Raw genomic sequence first — 19,786 nt, 5'->3', positions numbered from 1 at the left:
TGTGCCTTTGTTCTAGTGCTATTTGCCTGTTGTTTCACATAATCCTCTAGTAGCAGGTGTCTTGATCCCCACTTTACTGGGGAGATTAAATGATTTCCACAGAATGCAGAGCTGGTTCAGGCAAACCAGAGCTGAAGCAAGTCTAGCAGGTAGAATAGGGTCCCCAAGCCTCACTCCCACTCTAATACATTAGGCAGAGTCTTTGGGAAAGATAACTTAGAACCTGTGCTTTCAGACATAGAGAACAGACTTATGGTTGCCAAGGGGGAGGGTAGGTGGAGGAGGGAAGGATTGGGAGTTTGGGATTAGCAGATGCAAGCTATTATATATAAAATGGATAAACAACAAGGTCCTACTGTATAGCACAGGGAACTATATTCAATATCCTGTAATAAACCATAATGGAAAAGAATATGATAAAGAATGCATATATATGTATAACTGAATCACTTTTCTGTACAGCAGAAATTAACACAACATTTTATGTCAACTATACTTCAATGAAATAAAATTTTTAAAAAGTACCTGTGCTTTTAGACATGTCTGTGGTAGTTTTAATGCACAGTCAATGAGAAGTCATATATCTAGTTCAAGGATCCATTTTATGGTTGGGTACACCAAAGCCCAGTGAGAAAATGTAAATTTCCAAGAGTTACCTTCCAGGCTAGCTACAGAACCCATCCAGGGATCAGACATGCCTTAGGTCCAGGCCTGCATCCTTATAGCAGCTCCCATGTTGCTCTGCCTAGAGTTCCATTCACACCTCAGGACCAAGGTAATCATTCCCCCAGCTTCAGCCAACAGGTCTGCACTGAGTGCCTCTCTAGGAATTGCCTTGGGCTGTAGGGAGAGCTGCCTCCATCAAAGTCACATCCCCTTTTCTGGGGACTGCCCACACCCAATGATGGGTGATATAGACAGATAAAGGCCCGCTGCTTTTTCCTTATATGGGATAATTCTAAAGGAGCATCCCTGCTGCAGAGCACCTCATAGGATTAGTCTGGGAGCTCACTGGGATATACCCTCCAAAGTCAGAGAATAATTGTAGCATCCCTTGCCTCCCACCATTGAGAAAAGAGGCACAGTGCCTGGCAGTCAGCTTCTCTGTACTCGGGAAGACTGCTCTGACCACGCATACAAAAGTCTTCCAGTTGTGGCTTCCAGGCTTCCAGGGGTGCAGAGCATGAGTGAGTTCCACCAGGTCTGGATGTGGGGCAAGTGATCCTGCAGCTTGTGCCATACAACAAGCTAGACGCAGGTATTAGAGGTAATGTGGTGGGGAAAGAAGCCCACTGTGCCCCGTGGAGTCTATGACTGTTGGAGAATCACAAAATGGACCCCTGGGCTTCTGGACCAAGGCCATGCCATCTAAAGAGGAGAATTTATATCTTCTGAAAAAAGAGTTCCCAGTGTGTTTACTGCCCCTGGCAGAGACAAAGAGCCTGGCCAGAGGAATTCAAGTAGACTTGCAGCCAGAACTGCCCGTCAGGAGCTGGGTTTAGTGAAACCCACCAAGTTATAAAGCCAGGTGGGCCCAGCAACAATCCATTGTGAGATTAAATCAGCACCTTGGAACTGGGCACAAGCAGGGCCAGAGGGCGCCCATCCTTAGGCACTTTCCAAAAGTAACCTCGTTAACATAACAGATCATATTAGTTCTCATCACTGGAAATTCCAGTTTTAGGAGCTCTGTGCCAGGAACATGTGTTTCTTATTATTAATTTCAACACCATAGTATCATTTACAGCCTCAAGACCAGCTGCAGCAGTGGATTAGGGTTTTCATCTAAGAGTTTGTTTCCCAGAGAAACCTTTTGATGACATCCCTGGTCCCTGGTTGGGGTCTGTGTGTAACTGAGCAGGACCCTATGGGACATCCGCACAACAGACACCACCCCCACAATGTCTTCTGCCTGCTTTTCGTCTGTAGAAAAACTTTAGTCAAAGAATAATTGTAATCAGAGGAGTGAGAAAAATGCAGAAAGAAAGGAAAGCAGTCAAGCAAGACAAAATAATAACAGTTTAGCCATTAAACAAAGTCAAGGACTTTTAGTTCCTCCTCAAAGGCTATAGAGAAGGTTCTGAGCCATATCCTTGGACTGTTATGCAGATACTGAAATCCCCACCAGACTGGAAGAAGTTAACTGCATGCTGACCATGAGCACACAGACCACAGACGGATTGGAACCAGAAGGTTAATGATGTTGACTCCTGATGACCTCACCACCAACCAGTCAGAAGAATGTCTACGAGCTGATCACACACCCCACACCCCACAACCCCCTCCCTCACCCTATCTTTAAAAACCTTTCCCTGAAAGCCTCTAGGGAGTTCAGACCTTTTAAGCACTAGCTGTCTGGACTCTTTGCTTGTTGCCCTGCAATAAATGCTACACTTTCAGCCATGTACCACAATGTTCATTGCGGCTCTATTTACAATAGCCAGGAGATGGAAGCAACCTAAGTGTCCATCGACAGATGAACGGATAAAGAAGATATGGCACATATATACAATGGAATATTACTCAGCCATAAAAAGAAATGTAATTGAGTTATTTGTAGTGAGATGGGTGGACCTAGAGTCTGTCATACAGAGTGAAGTAAGTCAGAAAGAGAAAAACAAATACCGCATGCTAACACATATATATGGAACCTAAAAGGAAAAAAAATGGTTCTGATGAACCTAGGGACAGCACAGGAATAAAGACGCAGACGTAGAGAATGGACTTGAGGACACAGGGAGGGGGAAAGGTAAGCTGGGATGAAGTGAGAGAGTGGCATGGACATATATATACTACCAACTGTAAAATAGACAGCTAGTGGGAAGCAGCCGCATAGCACAGGGAGATCAGCTCTGTGCTTTGTGACCACCTAGAGGGGTGGGATAGGGAGGGTGGGAGGGAGGGAGATGCAAGAGGGAAGAGATATGGGAACATATGTGTATGTATAACTGATTCACTTTGTTATAAAGCAGAAACTAACACGCCACTGTAAAGCAATTATACTCCAATAAATATGTTAAAAAGTAAAAAAAAAAAACAGTCAAAAAAAAAAAATGCTACACTTTCTTTCACCACAACCCGGTGTCAGTAGATTGGCTTTACTGCGAGGGCAAGCAAGTCCAGGTTGAGTTTGGTAAAATGTGTGCTATCAGAAGCTTTAAATACCTCCAATGTTTTGTGCCCACCATTTCAAACTCCAGGGACAGATGATGCTGTGCCTTGTTAGAGGTGAATTGGGTTCAGGATTCCTTGAATGAGAAGAGAGAAAGCTTGGCAGTAGTGATGTGAGCAAACTCTGTTTAGTCTTTCACAAATGGAAGACATTCCCCGCTGCCACTCTCTTTTCTTGATCCCATCTTCAAGATCTTCCTGGCACCAGCGGGTCTGCTGATCCCAGTAAGCTGTCCTGTGGCCACCACACTGTTGGTCTGCTGGTGCCTGCCTCTGGATATGCTAACGTTTGGAGGTGCCTCTCTGATTGGCATTTAGGGCTGAAGTCTGCTGGGCTGCAGGAAAGGCAGGGAGGTTTGTTGTCCTTGGAGTGAGGTCCAGTGATTACTCTAAATGGGAGACTTTCTGTGGTAGCCACTAGGAGCTGTCTGGTGGCTCCTGGGGTCCATGCTTCTACTTGAGGCTCTGATAGAAAGGCTTCCCAGAAAGGCAGTCTGAATGCACGGGTGTGCCAGTTAGCTTGACCCTTGTGTGGTTGTGGGAGTGTGAGTAAGAACCCTCACCCAAACTTCCCCGCCCCTGTGGGTAGAGACAGTGATATTTTCCAAGAGAAAGTGCTCTCAGAGTAGAAGATCTTGTAGGACCATTTATTTGATCCCTTAGATCCTTCCCTGTACAAACAAAAAGAACAAGAGTATCACTCACCATCCAGTTATACAAGGGGTTAAGTTACAACTCACAGACAGTGCACCCTGAGGGGAATTCAAGATGCAGAAAAACAGAGAAGCATTCTGAATTTTGGAAATATAACCCCTAGATATATCTAAGGAAGAATTTCAATGAGCCCAGATTCTTGCATATTCCCATGCACAGAAAAGCACTAAAATCATTACCTTGAGATATGTGTTTTTTTGTTCGTTTGTTTTTGTTTTTTTGCTGATTAGCACTAATCTTTTACCAAGACGTATGCCTGACTACATGTATTTCTCAGCCAAAACATTTATATATATCCTGGCTCCTTCCCTACCTCTTCGGAGCAGTCCTTCAGAACTATCTGAGGGGCTGTCTCCCAGGATCTAGTTCTCAGTAAGGTCCCTGAATAAACCTGAAACTCACTGCTCTTATGTCGTGTGTGTTCTTTCAGTCAACACCTAACACATCATTATCCTCAGATTATGGATGGGGTAATCAAAACCAAAGTAACTTAGTGAGAGAGACCATTTCTAAGGGCTAAAATGGAAGTCACCTGCCTCCCGGGTAAGTGTGCTTCCTGATGTCTCATGCAGCCATTTATATTGCCTTGTGCCATGGTCACCACATATAGTGGCCCAAGGGGACTTTGGTGTGAATGGTGCCCCTTGGAGGTATGCAATGCAGTGACACTGCTGTATGTAACAAGATGTTGGGGACCATCGGCTCTCCAGATTGGCAGCACCAGGCTGGGTGGAGTTATACCAGCAGAGCACCAGTGACCCTTTTCTACCCTAGAGGACACAGTGGGTCTTTGTGTCCAGGGGTCACGTGACTGACAGAAATGTGATTTCATATGCTGCAGGGGAATCCCGATTGGAGTTGCTGATACAGGAGGTGGGGGGTCCTGTCCACGTGATTGGAAGCTCTTGAGCTTGGAAATTTGGGGTGTAATGGGAGGAGTGATGGAGGGAAGTGAGTTTTCTGGGTCTAAGAAGCCACCTTTAGTTGCAGCTTTGTGGAGTTTGGAAAGTTTCCACATCACTAATCCTGCTTCTCCATCCACAGCATTCAACATTTCACCTGACCTAGTCCCGTTCTTCTTACAATTGCCCTCTCCCCCCTTCCCATCTACAAGTTCCCTGGCTCTGTCCCCCATTACCTTGTGAAAAGGAGACAGCAGGCCCAAATGGAGTCACTTGTGCTAAACCCCATGTCAGCAAACCAAGACTTAATATCTAACCTAATTGCAGTTTCAATCTCCCAAGAATATAACCTTTTACCAGGCAACATGAAATTATCTGGTCAGCAATAGTGAGATGATCCCCCCGATAGGCCCTCTGTACCCGCTAGAAAGGCGACCTTGCCTGAAATAATCCATTCTTTGCTAATAATTTCCTTTTTCCACCCCTCTTCTGCCTTTAAAAACTATTCCTTTTCTATAGCTTGGGGGAGTTCTTTTCTATTGATAGAAGGGATGCTGATTCATGAATCATTGAAAAAAGCCAATTTGATCTTTAAATTCACTCAGTTGAATTTTTGTTGTTTAATAGGTTTAGTGGCAATGGTGGAATTGAAGGAGAATTCTGACAGCTTCAGGATAATGAGAAACATAGGTACTCCATGAACCCTTTGAGTTCACTGTCTTTTTCACCAATTCTGAGGGTAGGTTTCCTCTTGATTTTGGGCATCACTCTCTTTGCATCAAGCTCAATTTAATTAGCTTTCCAGGGACTTCCCTGGTGGTCCAGTGGGTAAGACTCCATGCTCCCAATGCAGGAGGCCCGGGTTCGATTCCTGGTTGAAGAACTAGATCCCGCATGCATGCCACAACTAAGAATCTACATGCCGCAACTGAGAAGCCCACATGCCGCAACCAAGATCTCCTGTGCTGCAACTAAGACTCAGAGCAGCCGAAATAAATAAATAAATAATATTTTTTTTAAAAGATTTTTTTAAAAATTAGCTTTCCAGTTAGCTCCCCGTTTGTCTGGAGTCACTGGTTCCAAGTTGGGAGCTGCTGGTATCTTAAACCACAGTTCCCTGCTTGATTGGAAACCCCAGCTCTTGGTTCTGTCCTCAGATTCCACGTTGGGAGTTGCTGGCGGTTTAGTCTGCATTTCCATATTTGTTTTGAATCAGCCTAAAGTCTCCATTCTTTGGGGTTTGCTGGTTCAATCCTTTCCCCAATCCCCAGTTCCACACTGGGAATTGCTGGTGGTGTGCACAAGGCCTTTTCTTGGCCAGGGTGCAGTAACATCTGTTGGTTATTGCTGATATATTAAGGTGCACATGGTTGTTTGTCTTGTTTTGTATAGATAAAGGCTACAGCTAATGGTAATCTGGGAGGCCAAAAAGCTAAAAAAATTGGTGGGTACGGATCAAGCACATAAGAGCTGTTAAAACACTTGCCACCAAAGCCAAAGACCTCTGAGTTAGGATAAATTGGCCATGGGGTGGGTCAAATTGACACTAGGTCACTCACCAACCTCAAGGAATTTTCCGTGCAACAATGTGCGCCGTAAACTACCACATAATTCCCAACTCAGTGGCACATCCCTTATAGGTATCAGACCAGCTTCGAGAAACTCAAAGCCTTAGCTAATGGGATCCTTAAACTCTAAAGAGTCAAGGGTACCACCTTTTGGCACAACTGCTTATTTTATGTCTGAAAAATATGATCCTGAAAGCTACAAATATCTACAAAGGTGGCGAAATCTTACCCAAAACAGCCTAGAATTACAACGGTCATCATGGAGAACATTTTAATTAGACATGATCGTTCATTTAAGAAGAGCACTTGAAAGTCAGGATTCCCGAATTAAACAAGCAGAATGGGGTACCTATTTTACCTGGTATGCAGAGGCCTCCAAAAGCCTTCAAGATTCCAAAATGGCCTCATTGAACATTGCAACAGGATAGAAAGCCCAGAAATAAACCCACACACCCATGGTCAATTAATCTTTGACAAAGGAGGCGAGAATATACAATGGAGAAAAGAGAGTCTCTTAAGCAAGTAATGGACAGACACATGTAAATCAATGAAGTTAGAACACACCCTCACACCATACACAAAAATAAACTCAAAATGGCTTAAAGACTTAAATATAAGACACGACACCATAAAACTCCTAGAAGAGAACATAGGCAAAACATTCTCTGACATAAATTTTAGCCATGTTTCCTTAGGTCAGTCTCCCAAGGCCACAGAAATAAATGCAAAAATAAACAAATGGGGCCTCATGAAGCTTATAAGCTTTTTCATGGCAAAGGAAATGATAAACAAAACAAAAAGACAGTCTACAGAATGGGAGAAAATATTTACAAACAATGTGACAAGGGCTTAATTTCCAAAATACACAAACTGCTCATACAACTCCATAACAAAAAACCAAACAACCCAATCAAAAAATGGGCAGAAGGCCTAAATAGACATTTATCCAAAGAAGACATCCAGATGGCCAATAGACACATGAAAAGATGCTCAACATCGCTAATTATTAGAGAAATGCAAATCAAAACCACAATGAGGTATCACCTCACACCAGTCAGAATGGCCATAATTTAAAAATCTACAAATAACAAATGCTGGAGAGGGTGTGGAGAAAAGGGAACCCTTGTATACTGTTGGTGAGAATGTAAATTGGTGGCTACTATGGAGGTTCCTCAGAAAACTAAAAATAGAGTTGCCATATGATCCAGCAATCTCACTCCTGGGCATATGTCTGGAAAAAAACTCCAATTCGAAAAGATACATGTACCCCAATGCTCATAACAGCACCATTTACAATAGCCAAGACCTGAAAACATCCCAAGTGCTCATCAACAGACAATTGGCTTAAGAAGATGTGGTACATACGTACAATGGAATATTGCTTAGCCACAAGAAAGAATGAAATAATGTCATTCGCAGCAATATGGATGGACCTAAACATTATCAAACTATGGGAAGTAAGTCAGACAAATACCATGTGATATCACTTATATGTGGAATCTAAAATATGATACAAATGAACTTATTTACAAAACAGAAACAGACTCACAGACATAGAAATCAGACTTACGGTTACCAAAGGGGAAAGAGGGTGGGGGAGGGATAAATTAGGAGTTTGGAATTAGCAGATACAAATTACTATATACAAAATAGATAAACAATAAGGTCCTACTATATAGCACAGGGAACTATATCCAATATCTTCTAATAAACAATAAAGAAAAATAATCTGAAAAAGAATATATGTGTGTGTGTGTGTGTGTGTGTGTGTGTGTATATATATATATATGCACACATATATATTACTGAATCACTTTGCTGTACACCAGAAATTAACACAATGTAAATCAACTATACTTCAATAAAAAAAATTAAAAATAAACAACTCAGGGACTTCCCTGGTGGTCCAGTGACTAAGACTCTGCACTCCCAATGCAGGGGGCCCAGGTTCATCCCTGGTCAGGGAACTAGATCCCGCATGCCACAGCTAAAGATCCCTTGTGCTGCAACTAAGACCCCATGCAGCCGAATAAATAAATAAATAATTGTTTTTTAAAAACTCAATTTAAAAATGGGGAGAGGGGCTTCCCTGGTGGCGCAGTGGTTGAGAGTCCACCTGCCGATGCAGGGGACGCGGGTCCGTGCCCCGGTCCGGGAGGATCCCCCATGCTGCGGAGCGGCTGGGCCCGTGAGCCATGGCCACTGGGCCTGTGCGTCCGGAGCCTGTGCTCCACAACGGGAGAGGCCACAGCAGCGAGAGGCCCGCATGCCAGGAGAAAAAAAAAAAAAAAAAGAAAAAAAACGAGGAGAAAAATAGAAAGATTCATTGCAAAAGGCCAATAAAAAATTAAGGATACTGGAGATGCCTAAAACAAAAGGTAATGGGACTAGCATGACCCCTCCTGCCCCCCTCTATCCTTCTTTACCTGGGTACTCACATTTTACTAATTCTCCGAACTGCCTTTTTATTCTAAGAGACTAGTAAACAGTTATTTTTTTTTAATTTATTTTTGTCTGCGTTGAGTCTTTGTTGTTGCGCGTGGGCTTTCCCTTGTTGCGGCAAGCAGGGGCCACTCTTCGCTGCGGTGCGTGAGCTTCTCATTGCGGTGGCTTCTCTTGTTGCAGAGCACGGGCTCTAGGTGTGCAGGCTTCAGTATCTGTGGCACGTGGGCTCAGTAGTTGTGGCTCGCGGGCTCTAGACCTTAGACTCAATAGTTGTGGCACATGGGCTTCACTGCTCTGCAGCATGTGGGATCTTCCTGGACCAGGGCTGGAACCCATGTCCCCTGCACCGGCAGGCGGATTCTTAACCAGTGCACCACGAGGGAAGCCCAACAGTTATTTTTAAAAATAAAAATTGCCCAAGATTGCAGGCCATCCTCTTCAGGTATCTTCTACTCCTTAGTCAAAGACTGAACTAGGGGCCATAGCTAAAGTGTTTCCTAAACCCAGGGAGGATTCCAAGAGTTTTTTGAAGAGTTTAGAATCCTTACTGGGGCCTATGACCCGGGGCTGCCAGATCTTTATCAGCTTGTGCCCGGCATGGTGGGACCTGGGGAAACCCAAAAATGGATACAGAAAGCAGAATGGCAAAACACCGAGGATGATACTTGAGATCCTCAACCAAAAAAAAGCTCCCAAAAGAGCCACCAACCTGTTACAAGCCATTCCTAGAGTCTCCCCTGCACTAATTGTTCTACTCTTCAAACATTCAAACAAAAGAAAGAATGCTTGTCCTGCGGCATTCCGGATTTCATATAATAAATGATGTCGCCTAACTTGCTCCAGCTGTCCTATTTGTAAACAGAATATCTCTTGAGATTAGTGGATTAATCAAGGCAGAAAATTAAATGGGAGGCCACTGACCTGACTGAACTCGTGACCATAGCTGAGCGCTTTGAAACAAGATGGTAAACGAAGATTTGATGCATTATTGGCTTTATAACTACGACAGCACCAAGACCAGACCTCAGATAATACTTGGGCCTCCCACATCGCATCCTGCTAGGTCCATCATTAGAACGCCCACCCAAGAAGCAATGTCTCATTGGTCATCAGTTGGAACACTGGAAAAGAAAAGTTGTCCTCAAAAGTCCTAAACAAATTCCTCAATATCCACGCAAATGTCCCTAAGAGAGAACACCCATCTGGGCCTCTTCCAAAATTGATGGGGGGCTCTGAGGGACCCGCCAGTAACTGCTACCAGCACTACCCTTAAACAGCCCAGGGGAAACAAAAATTAAAATTGATGGAAACCTTGCCAAATTCTGGTAGATCCTGAGCTGCACTCTCCACTTTAAACCCCACTCTCACAGGACAACAAATCCTGTGAAAAAAAGGTTTCCATCTAATAACGTTCAGGGAGAATTTCTATCTCAAGCAATGCAAAATGATCACGGGTAAAGCATTCTTTTTTGCTGTGTGACACAGCCCCAGTTGATGTATTAGGTAGAGATCTCTTTTCTAAATGAAAAGGACTGATATGTTTTGCTTCCCATGGAGACTCCACCTTAGAATTTCCTGACCAACTTGAACCTGATCTTATATGTTCTTTCCAATTTGTCCTTGGTTTGCAAGAAGAATTCCAACAAAAGTCCCCTAATTTAATCGAGGTGCTCAAAAATCTGTGGGCTGCTTCTAATACTGATGTTGGTAGAATAAAAAGTATAAAGCCTGTACATATTCAGATAGATATGGCTAAACTTCTTCCTAAATTGCCTCACTGTCCATTAAAGCCTGAGGCTGTACAAGGCCCCTCAACTTGTCACATAGCAAAAGACTTAATCACGCTGAGGCTGGTCATTTCTGTACCGGCCCCTGCAACACGCAGATCCTCCCAGTATAGCTAATGGGCGGGAAGATGATTTGTCCAGGACTTGAGAACTATTAACAAGATAGTGGTTCCCTGTTTCCTGGTGGTTCTGATCCTGAACTTCCTTTTATCACAAGTTCCAACAGACTCAAAAGGGTTCACTGCTGTGGACCTTTGCTCAGCCTTTGTCAGCATCCCTGTGGACCCCAGCAGCCGATATCTATTCATCTTGACTTGGAACCATCAACGATATACCCGGACAGTCACGCTTCAAGGGTTCACTGAGGCCCCCTCCGGTTCCTCCCAAGTTCTCCACCAAGATGTAAGACTCTCCAGTGTCAGGAAATCAACCTTCTACAGCATGGAGATGACATCTTGCTGTGCTCAGTTACCAAAGAGGCATCCATAAAGCATTCCACTTATTTGCTGTAAGTAAAAGTTACAATTATCTCTAGACACTGTTCATTACTGAGTCGTAATGTAAGCTCTTGGTGAATCCAGCTATCTCCAAAAATGATTAAACTAAACCAAGGACTTCCTAGGCCCACAACTAAGTAACAGCTTTGTGGCTTTGTAGGCCTAGCTGACTATTTATTGCCTTAGTTTCCTAATTTTTCCCTATTAGCTTCCCCTTTCTATGAACTTACTAAAATTTCTGTCCCTGAACCCCTTCCATGGGAAGATAAACATGGGTAGGCCTTTCTAAGACTAAAACAAGAACCGCCTGTCCTAGGGCTACCTCACTACTCAAAACCTTTCACCTTATCTGCACAGGAGAGAGAGAACTAGGCCCTGGGAGCATCGAGAGCCTGGTAATGAACACAGGCCTGTCACAGCATCAGCTTGATTCCGTTGTTCCTGCACAGACCATTCTGGGTTGTTGCCTGTGCATCTGGAGCCTGTGCTCCGCAATGGGAGAGACCACAACAGTGAGAGGCCCGCGTACCGCAAAAAAAAAAAAAATCATGAACCTGAAACCATGACCTATGGACATCAGAGAGATGAAGGAAAAAATGGTCCTGACCTGTGAATACCACACAGAGGATGGACAAAAGCTGTGAGAACTACAGAGCAGTAGCTAAGAGTGGTGCTAATGCCTTAAATTTTGATCTTATGTCTTAGTTATTCTGATCAAAAGTGGAGGGGGGCGGGATAGTTTTAAAAAGGAGACAGAAAAAATAAAACAGAATAAGTAAAACAAAATAAAAAGGAGACAGCAGGCCCCAAATAGAGTCACTTGTGCTAAACCCCATATCAGCAGACCAAGACTTATTACCTGAACTAACTTCAGTTCAACCGCCCAGGATTGTGACCTTTAACCAGTCAACCTGGAAATATCCGGTCAGCACTAGTGAGCTGACCCAACTGCCAGCCCCTTCCATTCTCCTTAGGAAGGTGACCTTGCCTGAAACAATGCATCCTTTGCTAATAACTTCCTTTTTCCATCGCCTTTCTGCCTTTTAAAACCATTCCTTTCTACAGCTTGGGGAAGCTCTTTTTTATTGCTAGATGGGCTGCTGCCTGATTCATGAATTGTTGAATAAAGCCAATTTGACCTTTAAACTTTTTCAGTAGAATTTGTGTTATTTAACAACCTCATGCCTATACATTGCCAGAGTGTACTGGCTGTTCCCCCTTACCCCTCCCACTCCAGCCCATAGAGGTGTTTACTGAAGAAGCCCCACCGATCATGGCACTCCCCTTCCCCACTAAATCAAAACTTTCGATGTCTGTTAGCACTAGGGTGACCAGATGCTCTGATTTGCCAGGGTCGGTGTTAATTTATATCTGTTGTCCCAGCATAATTATTAACGGTGCCTCCTTTTATTCTCAAACGTGCCCTAATTTGGGTGATAAAAATGACATGTTCATCTTACTTATGACTATCTGAATGGAGCATAAACTCCCCACCTTCACAGACTGGCCTCAAGCTTCCTTCTCAAATTTCCCCATCACTTCACACAGACTCCAATCTAACATCTTCCCAGTGGGCCTCCACCCAACTTGATAAACACATTATAATCCCACCCCCCGCTTCTAGGCATTCACTCAAACTATACCTGTCTCCTTTCTGCCTGGCCTGAAAGAGCTTTCAAAGAGCCCCTGCACTTGTCCATCCATGAAGACCTGGTTTAAGTTCCAGGATGAAGCCTCCTTAAGTGCTGCTAAAGTCTTAGTCTAAATAAACCTCTTGTCAAGGGTTATCTAGGCTTCCTCTGACTTCCTAATGTCTCTTTTCTGTTTATCCTGGGTTGGAGGCTGATCAGAGGAATTATGTCAGGCACAGGGAGAATATCACAGGCTGTTGCAATGGGTCATGGGAGAGATTTGGGGCAAGCATGGCGCTGGCCAGGCAAGGAATAGCGGTGAGAGTCCTGCTGAATAAGAGACTGAGGCACCTGGGGTCTGGGAAACCTCTCTTGGGGACTGGAATTAGAGGGATGGAAAGGTTTTGTCTGGTCTTGTCAGTTTTACCCTGAATCTCATTGAAGACCAGCAGAACTAAAAGGCCATTTCTCAGGAACACAGTTCCCGCCCCCATAACCATACCTCTCACCCCTACTTCCATCTTTCTCCCTCCCAGCTCAATGTAGATTCCCCACAAAATATACAAAATATACGACTGCTGACTGTAAGAAAAAAATTTTTTTCTGAATTCCTAAAATAACATGTATTTCCATTTAACATTATGAGCCACACCTTTGGTTCACAAGAGCAATTATCTTCTTAAAAATACAAAACATTTTTCGGGGCTTCCCTGGTGGTGCAGTGGTTGAGAGTCCGCCTGCCGATGCAGGGGACACGGGTTCGTGCCCCAGACCGGGAAGATCCCACATGCCGTGGAGCGGCTGGGCCCGTGAGCCATGGCCGCTGAGCCTGTGCGTCTAGAGCATGTGCTCCGCAACGGGAGAGGCCACAGCAGTGAGAGGCCCGCGTACCGCAAAAAAAAAAAAAATAAATAAATACAAAACCTTTTTGTATCGATGATCCTTGCCAGGACCCTTAGAAGATTCCAGGGAATTAAAGAGGAGAGAGACAACATTACTCATATGTTGCAGGGGATTGAATTGGGGCTCACAGAGGGGGAGGGACCCAACCAAAGCTTTACATTTTAAAAGTAACAAAAATTCATGGCAGAGAATTTTTTAAAAAGTCAATAACTTATATGCAATATTTTTTTTAATTATTAAATAAAAGCCATTCCTTTTGGAATGAGGTTATCTCAGAATACATCTTAGGAAGACCGGGAGAATGAATCAAGCATTTTGAGGCTCTGGTTTGGTTTTAAAAGGTGAATATTTATGGCTTTAAAGTTTGGGCTTTTTGGTCCAGGTACTTCATGGCATCCTGGACCCATTTCTCCTGGGGAGCAACACAGATCTTCTTGTCCTGCTTGGTGCTGAAGCTGTGGGAGAGAGGGAAAGAACTTATTAAGGATCCTCTTTGAAACTTGTGCCAATTTAATCCTGAACCTTCCAGGACCATCTGCCATGGGATGAAGGAGTTGCCATGAGAGCAGAAGAAGGAGATAGAGGAAGGGTGGGATGCTGAGGGTCAGTGGCTGCTCTTGATGGCTCAGTAAAGCCATTCTTGCTCTTCACTCGAAGGGACTGGTATGACCTGAACAAACTTCTAGGCAGGGAGCTAGAGGGAAAATTTCCTGTTGTGAAAACTCATGGATTGGATTATAGAGATGGAACTCTCTAAGTGTAAGGCTCCAGTTAACTCTAATGCAGTTTCAAGAGCTCTATCCCCAAGAAATGAAATTTGGGGCTGGGAGAAGGTAGGTTTTGTCTACTTACATCACAGCTTTCTGGGGACATCTGCTGTTGGTGATTCTTCTGTAGCTCTGCAGTCGCTGAATGGGGATCTTCCTTCTGGCCACATTAAAGCAGCAGACAGTTGGGACAGAAGCTGAATTGGGGAGAAATGAATAGAAAGACTGAGCACTAATGATATGTAGATAATTTTTAAGCATGACTTTGTAAGGAAAGAAATTTCAGGAAGGCAAGGAAATGTAAGAGATAGAGGCAGAATCCATCTGCTCCAAGGTCCTGTACCTCTGCCTTTGATTTGGTGTCCCCAGCTGTACAGTAGGGACCCATCGCTACAGGCAAGGATATGGAAAAAGCTTGGTCAATGCAATAAGCTCCAACTTTGTCATTATGAAGAGCTATGTCACTAAGGGATAGTCATAATACTGCTCATCAAATACTCTCCATTCTCTGCTTTCTGGACGCATGGTAGACTTGCAAGTCTTGGCCACTTTTGGTTGATTGGAACCATTAACTGGTTTTGAGCAATAAGTGAGAAGACAAAGTGACAAGTATCATTTCTAAGGTAGCTTTTGTAATTGTCAGTGCAAGACCCTTGAGAGCTTTCTTTTCCTTCATTTACAGTAAGCGGCAATGTTCCCAATCAATTGCCCCATCAATCTGAGTGTATGAAGAATCCTGAGTGTATGAAGTCAAAGCTCTAGCCAATACATTATAAATATTTAGCATGAGTAAGAAATTAACCTTTGTTGTTTTAAGCCCTTGATAATTTAGGATTGTTTGTTACCACAGCATGCATTGTCTTATCCAGACTGCTACATGCAGAAAATCTAAGTCATCAGAAGATGAAAACATGATTTATGATACAAACATATAGATACAATCACAACACTTCATCTTGATAGATTCCCCTGGGACCTCATTCCCTTCCTCTAACCACTGTTTCTGAAAACTGTCTTGGGATCCAGTAAAATTTTGGGGTGTACAGTCAAAGCATTTTTTTTCTCTCCACCACTGACAAAAATGCCCCCTGTGCCTGCAATAAGAGAGGGTCTTTCTTTTGTGTGCCGCCATCCCCAAACATGTGAAGGCAGCCGGATTATGGATGGACACAACATCACTCTCAATATTCATGTCAGGAAAGAACGTGGGGACTGACCTCAGTAGCCTGGGTTTCTAGTTCTGGCTCTTTCTCTGATTGTGAGGTCGGGGCTCTTCTTGTCCACTCATGGGACCCGTTTTCCCGTCTTTAAAATGACGGGGTCTGCAGCAAGTCTCTGCAGATTCTTGCTGATCTGACAGTTCTGGTGGTGATCAGCTTTGCCTTAGAGAAGGGACTTACCTGGCTGAGCCAGCACCTGGGTGCTGAAGACGGCTGCTGTGAGCAGCAGACACAGAAGTGCTGCAGAGACCTTCATGTTGAGCAGGGAGGTTACCAGCTTCAGCCTGAGAGCTGTTGGTTTCTGGGTTTGTCTCAGCCTCTCTGAGCTCTGCAGCCCTGCCTGCTCTACATGCCTTTTAAAGACAGCACAGGATGTGGGAGCTTCCAGGGAAACCTTCGCTTGGCCAGGGTCATGAATAAATCATGACAAAGGCAGGTCCTGAATTGCTGTTCCAGATCCCAGCAAATTAACAGGACATAAGAGGCAAACGCATTTTTTCATGCTCACATGTTTTTAGAATGAGTGAGCACAAATGGTAACCTAGAGGGTCATTTTTACAAGCTCTGCTTTCTCTGACATGAACCACCTGCTGTGGGGGAAGAGTCAGGGAGACCAAGGGCATGAAGAGATGAGGAGATTCAAGTACCTTCCCTGGTCCCTGTGTTCACATGGTGGTCTTTAGGATTTTAGAGGCCGGAAAGGGACCCTAATACTTCTGCTAGGCTCCCATCCAAAAAGAGAGAGATCTCAGCAGCTCTGAACATTGCTTGGTCTCTGGGAACCCAGGAATTGTAGCATATGAGAAACTCACCCCATAATTCAACCTAGTGGTCACAGAATCTTAGTGCCCTGAAATTTTAGTGTTATAGGACATCAGAACTGAATATTTCTTATTTATCTTGACTTCCTGTGCATTCTTTACTCAGTTTTGTTAAGGAAATTTGACAAATAAACATTGTATATATTGAACGTGTACAGCATGATGGTTTGATATTCACATGCATTATGAAATGATTATTGCAATTAAGTTAGCTCACACATCCATCACCTCCATCACCACACATAGTTAACTTTTTGAGGGGTGTGCATGGTGAGAACACTTCAGATCTATTCTATTAGCAAATTTCAAGTATATAATATGGTATTATTAACTAGAGTCACCTTGCTGTACATTAGACCCCCAGAACTCATTCATCTTATAACTGAATGTTTGTACACTTTGACGAACATCTCCCCAGAAATACAAATCAAAACCATAATGAGGTATCACTTTTATAAAAAATAAAAGGCACAGTAAGTGTTGGCGAGGATGTGGAGAAAAGGGAACCCCTGTAAGCTATTGGTGGGAGTGGAAATTGGTGCATCCCCTATGGAAAACAGTATGGAGGTTCCTGGGCATTTCTAAACTATTTGCTTAGTCGCTAAAGCATTTTCCAAATGGAATCAAATAGCCAAAGCTTGTTCACCAAATACATTGTAGTGGATCGGGTCTGTTTGAAGCATAATAGTTGGCCCACATGCCCTCACACCCCAAAGATTCAAGGAACACATTTGGAAAACCAGCAATCTAGTTCAACCTCACTCCCTGAGCACACATTGCAGACAAAGTGCCCAATGGCTAAAAATATCAAAGAGAAAGAGACAAGAACCTACATGTATCCTCTTCATGCAGAACACTAGGCCCCCTAGTAGGAGATAGTGCAAGGGGAGGTCATGATTAACGGGGTCTTTTAATGAGGTCCTTAGTTAAAGTCTTTAATGGGGTCACTGCGGTGAATACAGAATTGAATACTGGTATGGAGGCACTGCAAGGCCATTTCCGGGCTTTTCCTTTACACTCCCATATCAAATTGGTACAGGTGGCACAGAGAGGTGTGTTGAGAAGGACTCTGAGGCCTTGCCTTGCATTAGCAGACGACAGTGATGTGGCTGACTGGTCATGTCCATCATGGGCACGAGATTAAGAGAGTCCACTTACTGGCCTACATGCTCCCTCAGCTCCCATCTAGAGTAACTAGTCTACAAGTACCTAAAAAGGAATTAAGTAGAGACCAGGAAATCTGGATTTTCCTTACTCTTTCCTGCTCAGCTCCAGATGAAGTGGTCTAGCGTGGTCTCTGGAATCAGGATCCTGAGTTCCGGTGATGGTTCTGCCACTAATTAGCTTGGATACCATGGACAACTTACTAGCCAGTCTCTGCTAGGTTAAGATGGGAATAATAATCATGCCTACCTTAGAGAATTGTTGGGTGAAATAAATGAGTTAATATATATATAAAGTGCTCAGTGAAGTGATCACTCTGTTACTCTGTAAGTGGAAATTCCTATATATTTGTGTTTAGAAATGGGGCAGATTTTGTGGGCCAGGGGATGCTAGAAAAGGACCCTGAGTCTGATCATATGGTTTCGTCAACATCTTCTCCTGAATTTTCCCAACTGCTTCCAAATAAAAGCATGTTATGCTAGGGACATTCTCCAAGAATGCCTGAGTTACACTAGGGGAGGAACCAAGCTCTTCAAAGCTGTGTCAATACAACAAGTTTGGAACATTCAAACATGTTTGGCTGACAAGGTTGAGTGATTATGTCCTCTTAGGAGGAATAATTCATTAACTCTCCTGGGTTTTTAGAGGGCCCTATCAGCAAGGAACTTTACTTTCTTGTGTTTCCCTTCAAAGCGCTGGATTTCTTCTGGAGCAGAGAAACCTCAGTAGGTAGAAATAAATTAAATCTTTAAACATTTAAGTTCAGTAGCTGTTTTGTCCAGTTGCCTGGCTGTCTCTTACAAGTGGGGACAGCTTCACTGGCTGTCACGTCTCTCTTCCTTGGAAGTTTGTCACTCAGTGCTGATGTGAGCTGGATCCATTACTTGCCTCTGGCCTGGAGCCTGATAAATGTGGGGCTTTGGTCAGGAATGACTCTGAGTGATGGGCAGAACGTGGGTCCCCACCCTGTGAAATCTGACCTTCCTGAGTGTTTCCCAAAGAATGACTGATGATCCGTGGACAAGGATCCCAGGAAGCCGGACTCCTTGTTTGTTTTGCAGCTCTGCTCCAGATTTCCTCTAATAATGCAAAGTTATACATAGAATTGAAAGAGACATTAACATTCATTTTATTCCAATCCTTTCTTAAAAAAAAAAAAAAGAAGAGAGACCTTAAGCTTGGGGACCACTGACAAAATCCCTAAGGCAACATGGTGTGTTTTATTTTTATTATTTTTTTAACATCTTTATTGGAGTATAATTGCTTTACAATGGTGTGTTAGTTTCTGCTTTATAACAAAGTGAATCAGTTATACATATACATATATCCCCATATCTCCTCCCTCTTGCATCTCCCTCCCATCCTCCCTATCCCACCCCTCTAGGTGGTCACAAAGCACAGAGCTGATCTCCCTGTTCTGTGCGGCTGCTTCCCACTAGCTATCTATTATACATTTGGTAGTATATATAAATTCATGCCAACCTCTCACTACATTCCAGCTTACCCTTCCCCATCCCCGTGTCCTCAAGTCCATTCTCTACATCTGCATCTTTATTCCTGTCCTGCCCCTAGGTTCTTCAGAAACATTTCTTTTTTTTTTTTTTTTAGAATCCACATACATGTGTTAGCATATGGCATTTGTTTTTCTCTTTCTGACTTACTTCACTCTGTATGACAGACTCTAGGTCTATCCAACTCACTACAAATAACTTAATTTCGTTCCTTTTTATGGCTGAGTAATATTCCATTGTATATATATGGCCACATCTTCTTTATCCATTCATCTGTTGATGGACATTTAGGTTGCTTCCATGTCCTGGCTATTGTAAATAGAGCTGCAATGAACATTGTAGTACATGAGTCTTTTTGAATTATGGTTTTCTCAGAGTATATGTCCAGTAGTGGGCTTGCTGGGTCATATGGTAGTTCCATTTTTAGTTCTTTAAGGAACCTCCTTACTATTCTCCATAGCGACTGTATCAATTTACATTCCCACCAACATTGCAGGAAGGTTCCCTTTTCTCCACACCCTCTCCCACATTTACTGTTTGTAGATTTTTTTGTAATGGCCACTCTGACCAGTGTGAGGTGACACCTCATTGTAATTTTGATTTGCATTTTTCTAATGATTAGTGATGTTGAGCATCTTTTCATGTGTTTGTTGGCAATCTGTATGTCTTTGGAGAAATTCTGTTT

The 19,786-nt window shown here is 43.4% G+C and overlaps 1 protein-coding gene across 1 annotated transcript; it reads right to left on the bottom strand.

Annotated features, from left to right (window-relative positions):
• Nucleotides 1-13,829: 13,829 nt before the first annotated feature.
• LOC116745992 (eotaxin-like) lies at nucleotides 13,830-15,940 on the bottom strand. The gene is made up of 3 exons (XM_032617162.1): nucleotides 15,786-15,940; nucleotides 14,471-14,582; nucleotides 13,830-14,073 (listed from the first exon to the last, which is right to left on the bottom strand). Exons 1-3 carry the CDS (start codon nucleotides 15,859-15,861, stop codon nucleotides 13,968-13,970), a joined length of 294 nt encoding a protein of 97 aa, XP_032473053.1. The 5' UTR covers nucleotides 15,862-15,940; the 3' UTR covers nucleotides 13,830-13,967.
• Nucleotides 15,941-19,786: the final 3,846 nt, after the last annotated feature.

This window comes from Phocoena sinus, chromosome 20 (assembly GCF_008692025.1).
Source record: "Phocoena sinus isolate mPhoSin1 chromosome 20, mPhoSin1.pri, whole genome shotgun sequence".
NCBI classification, from domain to species: Eukaryota; Metazoa; Chordata; class Mammalia; order Artiodactyla; family Phocoenidae; genus Phocoena; species Phocoena sinus.
This window is presented reverse-complemented; position numbering and strand designations above follow the sequence as displayed.

Coding starts and splice junctions, on each gene's coding strand:
- LOC116745992 (XM_032617162.1), bottom strand. CDS start 15,861: ATGAAGGTCTCTGCAGCACTTCTGTGTCTGCTGCTCACAGCAGCCGTC. Junction 14,583..15,785: donor CCAGGTGCTGGCTCAGCCAG/GTAAGTCCCTTC, acceptor TCCCCAATTCAG/CTTCTGTCCCAACTGTCTGC. Junction 14,074..14,470: donor TGTCCCCAGAAAGCTGTGAT/GTAAGTAGACAA, acceptor TCTCTCCCACAG/CTTCAGCACCAAGCAGGACA.